At 33.6% G+C, this 9,273-nt stretch overlaps 1 protein-coding gene across 1 annotated transcript in view; it reads right to left on the bottom strand.

Moving 5' to 3' along the window:
* Positions 1-3,244: 3,244 nt before the first annotated feature.
* LOC104628560 (glycine receptor subunit alpha-3) overlaps positions 3,245-9,273 on the bottom strand; it is a gene marked incomplete at its 5' end in the record, with an annotated part of 40,556 nt that continues 34,527 nt past the window's right edge. The window contains one exon of the mRNA XM_010297190.1: positions 3,245-3,768. Coding sequence (XP_010295492.1) covers positions 3,499-3,768 — 270 coding nt within the window. The remainder of the gene's footprint in view (positions 3,769-9,273) is intronic.

Genomic DNA, 9,273 nt, shown 5'->3' with positions numbered 1-9,273 from the left:
TTTCCCTACTGTTAAAAATATAAGGTTTTGTACAGTTTATTATATTCTTTTTTTATCTACATTATCAACCTACAGTTCTGTAATGGGTTATAGTACAAAATGGAAGCAACACCTTACTCCTTAAATGTAAAATGCACATCTAAATCACCTAAATATAAGTCTTTCCAGTCAGTAAACAGAATCCTCTTTCCCATATCACAAATGTTTCTTTATAAAGCAGCCTATAAATAGGTTTTGGAACAAACTGTAATAAAGAGAATCCACGGAAAACCAATATATTTTGAGCTGAAAAAATAATTAAATCCCATGTCCTTCCTGAATTCTACTAACCTGCTTAAATAATAGTGCTGGCTGTCAAACCTGCTTTAAAGTAGAATGTGCTTTAATTTGGTGTTAAAGTAGCTAAATTCTAAATAGTAAAACACTAGTATCCCTTCTTCCCTTTCTCCTTCAAGCCTCCTCTCGTTTACCAGCATTACAGAAAAAAAAGCCAGCCCTCTGACAATGCAAGCCCATTTTGTTGATATTTGAATATAGTTTAAAAAATAAAATGCATTAAAGTATTCAGAATTTAAGCAGGAGTTTGGTACTGTGGTAGTTGAGTATATCTACTGCACCTCTAAGGGACCTTTCTTATCCTCTCTCAAGGTCCTGAAGTTTTGGGCCTTACAAGGGTTGACATGGATTTGGCCACATATCTCTCTCTCATGCAGGAAGACAGACATACACGTGGGAGGTTCCAGGCACTGCTTTGGGCTTTCTCTCTCCCTGCGGTTTCTCATATGCTATGTACAGCTCATGCTTTTCATCCTGTACCTGCCTGCTCTGCTTCTCTTTCCGTTAAGAAAGCGAATGGTGTGGAAATCGATTCTCTGCCTGCACAGATAGAAACTACTGTCCCAAGAGAATATATACTTTACAGCAGTGGACAGAAATTGTTTCATTTATACACACATTTATGTATGTAATTTTTCCTTAGATTAGCTGTAATTTTTCCTTAGATTAGCATACTCTAGTCAAAGAGAAATGTGGCACAAATATTACCCCTCCTCATTGAGGTAATAGGTTCATATATGAATGATGGATCTTGTACTTCTTGCCTAACCTTTTACATTCCTTTTGACTCCCTGTTACTTTTTGCTAGTGTTGTAATCCAATCTCTTTCATCACTTTCAAGATTTTCTGTCTGATTTCTCTATTTGAGAGCATAGATCTTTCTGCCTTAAAGAGTGAAGAAAGAAATCAGGGCTAAATTTGTTTAGCATGGCGTTACTCAAATTTGTTAATGTTGTCAAAACAAGGTAGTGCTACATGTGCAACAGACTATTGAATGATTGGGAAATAGGCAATGTAAACTAGGTACTCAAGTGTTATAAACTAGAATAACTAGGAGTTATTCTGATCTGGCCATCATGTTTTTTATGCACTTACCTCTTCAATTAAGAATTCTTTATTGTATGTAAGTCAGCTATTTTAGAAGGAAAGAAGATCGATGAACCCAAAAGATAACGTAATATTTTATGATTGCCTCTTGATTATGGATCCAGTACTTCAAACAGTCCTTAAGCAAAATGCTGTTGACTTTGCTGGTAGCAGGAGCAAGTTAACATCCTTTTTCATAAGATACAGCTAATGATAAGTTTAAGAGATTAATATATCCCAACTCAAATGTCAGCCATTAGTTCATGATTCCCCATCACACAGATGAGCACCTTTGTAAATGAACAAGATTTTTTGGAACATGCATGTAAAGAAATCAACAAAGCCAAGACACAACCTCAGCAAAGAATAATTGTTTAAAGTTAATTGAATTCATTTCAGATCATAAATGAAGCAAAACTATAAAAAAAAATTACTGTTTTAACATAAAAGAGGATTATAAAGCTTCTTTCTGAAACAGCTGAACAAAATATGAGAGCTACTATTTTAGAATCTCTCTGACTAATTCTTGGAGGAAAACAACAACAAATCCAACCAAACCTAAGGTTGTGATATTATAATCTTCAATGCAGAGTTACATTGCTTCTGCCACTTCATATGCACCATGCCTTTGGCAGTGCACCAGATGTTTGCCTCCAGCTGATTTTGCTTTTTTATACATATTCTGAGCAAAAACAAACAAAAAATTTAAAACATGTTCAAAATAAAAATATTTTGCAATAAGAAACAGTCTGAGCTACCGGACTTAAAGTATCTAGTAATTCTAAATGTCAGATTTCCATATCTTAGCATGTTTTGGTTGTTCAATAGATAAGATTGGCAAAAGTAAACACTCTTGCCCACAAGCTATGCCATAAATGTGATCAATTCTGTTACAATTCAAAGAAGCAACTAATACAACTTATTTAATCTTAAACAGGGAAAATCTCTCCAAGAGTTTTAACAGTTGTTCTCCTCTCTATTAATGTGAAGTACAATAAATGTAAAAGACCATCCAGATCCTTTTTCATGTTTTAGAAGTTGCATGTTTTTCCAAAGTTGTGAAGTGCTTCTTAATATGCTACAAAAAATGAGATGGAAAACTTGATATATTCATAACATAAACTTCCTGTATTTATGTAACATGTAAGAGGTAAATGTGCATAAACGCAGCTGTACTCATCCTCCAAATGTTTCAGTGAAACTGTTGACTATTTGCTTTTAGTTTTGGTCCAAGATTCTATTTCATTGAATCAAAATGAAACATAACAAAATTTTTATGTCATTTGTATGAGTTTTATCAATTGAGAAAAAAACTTTTCAAAAATATAAAAAGGATTAAAAAATATTATAAGTTTCAATTATCAAAGTATAGGTAATTAAAAAAAAATTGGCAGGAATCAATACTTTACAAATTTTAATATATTTCCCATGTGATAGGCAGACTATTAAGCTATAGATAACTTGTGCTCTCTGAGATTATGTCAACATACACCTTCCAGGGGAATGGTAAGATGAAGTATATTGAATAAATTATATAACCTAAATGTGTCAAATGTGCTCATTGCAAAACCATAGGTACTGTCCTTAAGACAAGAAAAAGTCCTTAAAACTCTAGTTTCAAATCAGTAATTTGTCATTATCTTGTAAAATTGAAATAAAGGTTACAAATACTAATCTATTCTGTAACACTGTGGGATTTACCTAGGGTGTTCTGGATCCATTTTTTAAATTAAAAATACACCAGAATTAAAAAAAAAAAAAAGGAACATCAGAGTACTGTACAATTATACCACTGTATAAATACTTGGCAGTAAAGCTTCAGTAGAGAGTGATTTACAATGAAAAAGTTATTAATATTTAGTTTGATACAGAAAGTTTGCAATAGCAGATGTATCTTCTCTGGGTGTCATTATTCCATTCCACTGTGACTGGACATTGCAGCCCATGCAGAATCTTTTTTTTTGCCCCCTCAATGCTTTTAACTGTCCCAATCACTCCTCCGATGTGCATTTCTAACAGAAAGCCTCCCGTTGAACATGGCAGCCAGATCTGTATGTACTGCAAGCCTTAATCTTGTTATTGGTGAATGTCCTCATGCCTGATGATTTTGTAAATTACCCAGTAAAAAATATTGAAAATCAGAAAGGCTAATGGGAAACAAGCTCTGGATATTGTGTCTATCTTCTTTGCCCGGTCAATGAATACCTTTCTCATCTCATCAGGGCTTTTTGGTGCAGCTTGAACAGGATTATTTGGCCCCTTTTGTGTCACTCCATCTTTTGCTTGCAGACATGGGCCCATTCCATATGCTGTAAAGCTAAACTGACTTTCTCTTACGTCATCATCCTGTTAAAAAGAAAAGAAAAAAAGAAAGAAGAAAAGCAAGAAGTTTTTTTATTTACGGAAATCTTACCAGCTGCTAAATAGCAAGTAATGCACCATTTCCTCAGTGACTTCTTGAATCCACAGTTTATCTTAAATGATTGAAATTTCAGCCCTATCAGTGTCTGTCAAAAATATTGCACCACCTTTAATAAGCACAGAATTTCCCTATTTGTTTATAGATTCTGTAATCTTTTTAGAGAAAAGAGAAAGCTTGGTTTTGATTTTCCCCATTTACAGTAAGTATCTGCAGTCTCAACTGGGCAAACTTCACACTGGTCTTTTAGACAACAGCCATTAACTCTGTACATTGCTTAACAAAATGGGATCCTGGCTTCTAAAGATACTCATCATACAAGCACTAGTGATGTTCACGTTAATTGTATCACTGAGAATTCTGCCTATTTGGTCATTGTATACCTAGCTAAGCTTACCTGTAAGCCTTATTTCTGCTGTTCTCTGTGAATACATCAGATAAAGAGAATAGTATGTAAAGTGTCTTAGTTTAAAATGAATGGAAGCTGAAGGCCAGATTTTTCTTCTGACTCATTCTGTCAATTCAGGGGAAAACTGGCAAAGACATTCTGAATTCAGGGAGCTATAAGAGAAAGTGGTTTTTAATCACATGCCACAGAAACAAAAGTAGATGGTCTGAAAATATAAATATTTTCATAGCACGCATTTCAATAATGTGGCTTCTGTCTGGAGACACATTTTGTACATCTCTTTAACTGGTTATGGGTATTCTCAATAATAAAGGAGGTACAAATGCAGGCAAATAAATGATATATAGACTGTGAAGCCAGGGCCAAATTTGGTTCTGAAATATATTCAAGTGTATTCCTTCACTATGTGTGCTACTCAAGGATAGTCATGTGATTTTGATGGCATTCACAATTGTTTTAATACTGATTTTAAATTAGGGATTTCTTATTTTTTGTGTCTAATTTAGCCTAGTTGCTTTTGGATTTTAGACTTTTATGAAGTATGACAAAGTATTATCTATATGTTATTTCTTAAATAAGTATTTTGGAAAAGAATTTCCATAAGTATTAAAAAAAAAAATCAAGCAGCAGTCAATTTTCCTTTTGTGAGAGATGAAAAGAATTTCCATAAGTATTAAAAAAAAAATCGAGCAGCAGTCAATTTTCCTTTTGTGAGAGAATTTTTGATATTTTGAAGCTTTTCCTAGCTTAAATTAAAATAAAAGGGTAAAACATTTATTTACCAAAGCAAGTCAAATAATTAGTGTTTCAGTTTAGTGATTCTGAAGTATTTTTGTTTTATTTAAACCTCTTACTTTATACATATAGAATTTCTCAATGAACACAGCTTAAATCCAAACTTCCAAATTTTTCATTCTGAAAATGCCTGTGACATTTGGAAAATCTGAAATTGTTTTGGAATGGAGAATTAATTCTTAACATATTTAAAGTTTTGATTAAGTAGTACTTGATAGAAGAACCATTGTTAACTACTTTGTTTAAAAAAATTCCAGTGATGTTAATTATCAAGATTAGTTGAGTAAGTTAAAAGAATGTGGATCAATTACTAAGTTTGAAGTGGCAATCAGCACGAGCATCTAGCAGAACTGTAGTTATCACTCAACTGCAATACTTTTTCATATATGTAAATTGAATAAACTGATAGACTAATACAGTTCACTGAAACTGCTACACTTCAAATCTGTATTAGAATGCTCCTATGAAAACAAAAAAATAAAGAAAAATTAACATGAAAGAAAAGAAGGAAAAATCACTGGCTGACTTCAATATGGAAATGAATAACGGAAATACAAAATGATAGGATCATTATTTGATGATGTGGTAAAACACAGATCTAATTACTTACAATAGTGTTCCTCTCCCATCATAAAAGACTGGAAAATAACATCTTTATAGTAGTTGTATTCCAGAAGAGTTGTAGTGACGTATTCCCATTAACAGAAGTTACAAATACATGGACTGAGAATTTACACTAAACTTGCCATTTAAACACCTTCGTACCTACAATTCAGGGTTTAAATCTTTTCATGCTTCTACAGCAAATAATATTTATGATTGCACAGGCTCTAAAAGATAATTAATTCTTCTGAGCAGTAGCTTTCAGTTGGGTATGTTTTCAGGATGAGGCCCTATGTACTAAGACTTTACTGTCTCTGTTCTATGTTTACTGAATTGAATGATCACCTAAAATGATTTTAAAGGCCAGGTCTCTGCTTATTTTTTGGCATGCAGACATCTTGAATTTAGTCTGTGAACAGCCTGCTTGGAAATACTCCCTGTTGTTGAGGAAGTGATGTGAAGGTCCTTCTAGGATCTAACATTTCTGCCCAGTGTCTGTTGGATGGTGTCTCCATGAGGGCAAGCAGGATGGTTGGAGCCTGCCAAGTCAGAGCAAAGTGTTAGGGCTATTGGATATGTAGGAAAGGACATCTTTGGAGTATTGTACCATGCCAGGTACCACCATACTTTTTTTTCTGGGGTACCAGCTGGAATATCCAAAATGGTGTTCTGCAAGTTTTCCGGCAGGTTCATAATGCAGAAAAATCATTAATTTGTCCTCAGGTTCATATCTGAGGGTGCTCATGCACAGAAGGAAAGATGCAGTTACTATTATTATTGGTATTAACTTTTGAGTGCTTTGTTGAAAACATTCTTATAAAATGTCAGTGACATCCCATTTGTTTTTATCAATTGACTTGGCTACAGTACCTAGTTTTGATTACCAATATTTCTCATGATGCATGTGTCAGAGCCCACAGCTGTTGAAATCATCTAATGGACATACCCTGTATGTTCCAGTTGAGAATCTGGATAGTGAATCTTCCTCAAAAAGGCCTGTATTTTGGTTGAAAATTTTAAAAAAAGATATAATAAGGAAGCTTTTTTTTTTTTGGTCTTTTATGTATTTGTTTAGTTATCATCACTAAAGAAAATAAAATGAATGATTTCTGATTGATTTTTTTATAAAGCTTTAAAATCTTACTATGAACGAATTTTAATAAAGATTCAATATGAATGCTCTTTTCAGACATCCGGCTTTGGAATTAACAATTGATAGTTATTCTGCATACAGCTACATATAAATATTTTATCATCCCTGTTACTGTAATTAAAGATAGGAAATAAATTTAGATAATAAGATTTATGTAGAAAGTTGCAATTCTTTGGAGGCCTGAAGGAAATAATTTCAATTAGTTTATTTTTGTGTTATCATTGTTCTACAAAATACTTAGCTATAAAATATTAGAAAGCTGTCACTTTCTGTGGCTCTGTGATTATGCTGTTTTCTGTCCCTGTATTTAATAATATATTTCTCTTGAGGAGTCATGTGCATAAGGACTGAAAATATCTCAATAGCTTTTTGACTTCATGTTGTGGTAAGACCTTAAAGACAATTTGAAACCTTGGCTTTGATAATTGAACAGTATATTTTTTTACTGTTAATTTTTGAGAAGAAAAGTGTTATTGAATTGTTTTGCACTACAAAGAGCTTGGTTTTAAGTGCTGGTCTGGTAGCAACTGATTTCTCCTTGAACTGATGTCACCATTCCTTTGAAGCAGAAAGTAAAATTTTAAGACTATGTTTTAATCCAGATTTAAACAGATCAAAATGGATTACGAAATTAACAAGACAGGTACCTTTGTTAACAGTTCACGTCATCACATACAGGTATCAATGGAGGTATATGGAGTTCACAGGGGAAGACATTATTTCAGACAAAGGACAGGGCCTCTGTTAATGATTGGATATCACATTATGACAAATGGGACATCTTCTTCATAGTTTACCCTTAAATTTGTACTGTAGATTTGAGGCAAAGTCCCGTCTATAGGTCCTGTACATCTCAAGCCATTGCTATGCTGCAATGATTCACTGATTTCATTTCCATCAAGAACTCCCTCAAAACACTTTCATCAAAACGGATGGGTTGACCAAAAAGAAAACAAAAGAAAAGAAGTGTGATTACCATTAAAGACAACCTAGCTTGCATGTCTATTTTCCTCACTAAAGATACGGTGATCTTTAGATTTTTGAAAATAGAATTAAAAGATTTACTGTTCCTGAAAACTAAATATATTAACAGCTAATGTCAAATCAAAATGTTATTCAGTATATGTACACACTTAATGTTTTTCCCCATACAGTGTAAACACAACTAAGAAAAATCACTGATCATAGGAATGTTTCAGTATCCCTGTATGTACTTCTAATTCTACCATTTTTTTCCTTTTGTCTTTCAAAAACAAAAGAAGTGTAACTGTAAATGTATAATTAATATTCATTCATACTGCAGGAATGTTTCCATCACAGTAGTAATATAATATTTGTGAAATACCTGTGTTCATTCTCCAGTTTTCTTTCTCTGGCAGAGGCAAAGCACTATGGATCATATGCTGACTATCAAATGAAGTCTCAAATTGGGAACCAAAATTCCCCTGTCCTCAGGATTCATTACGCCATTTGTGTAATCATAAAGAAATGAGACTCTTTGTGAAAAATCTCCTATACTTATTGTGATGTCTGTTGGAAAACAGCAATGAGTGAGTTGCATATTATGTTGCAATAACAGTTTTTATTTATAAATGCATTTACAACACAATCCTAGACACTTCAAAATTTTTGCTAATTCTGTGCAAATTGGATTGGGCCTCTGAAAAGGAATTTGCCTTTCAGTTATTTGGAATCATTGACTGAGGTCCATACTTACAACCATAAAAACGGTAGCCAGAGGGTGCAGCTATACCTAAGAATTGCCTTTGATGCTGCTGTTGCTGTTGTCTGGGAAAGGAGATTGCAAATGATGGTGTAAGAAAGTATCAGTGACTGTAGATGGAAAACGCATAAGGAAAATGGCAAGTATAGATGGGCTTTGCATGCCAAAATGTCTTGATACAGCTCTGTACATAATTACATTTTGTATAACTGTATAAATTTCCATAAAACTCAGCAGCTTCTATTTAGTTTGCTACACTTGTTTACTGCAGGGGTTTTACTTGCGTTCAATGATACGTTTTCTAAGAGAGAGGTTTCAGTTCTCCTGTGTTTTTAGTCGGCATTGAGAAGGAATAACCCATAGTTTTGATTAAATTTACGAAAGACTCCAACCTGGGAAAACCTGCAAATTTTTTTGAGTATGTGTTTGGAGTTAAAATTGAATTCAATGATCTGGACAAAGAGTCTAAAAAATACAGGAGAGTTGGTAGGTACAAACACAAGGTACCACATTTATCCAGCAATAATCAACTTCACAAACATAAGATGGAAAGTGAATGGCTCTGCAGTAGTTCTGGGAAAAGACCTGGGAGTTATGGAAGATCACAAGCTTGATATGGGTCAGTATCATGCTGCTGTTAAAAAGGCAGATGGCAAGCTAGTTTGGATAAACAACTGTATAACTTGCATGACGTGATCCTTCAGCTGCTTTCAACTGTTACTGGCTAGGCATCATGTTGCAAACACAGT

Source organism: Phaethon lepturus, unplaced genomic scaffold (assembly GCF_000687285.1).
Source record: "Phaethon lepturus isolate BGI_N335 unplaced genomic scaffold, ASM68728v1 scaffold8101, whole genome shotgun sequence".
NCBI classification, from domain to species: domain Eukaryota; kingdom Metazoa; phylum Chordata; class Aves; order Phaethontiformes; family Phaethontidae; genus Phaethon; species Phaethon lepturus.
Note: the sequence above shows the minus strand (reverse complement) of the source record. Positions and strands in the feature narration are given on the sequence as shown.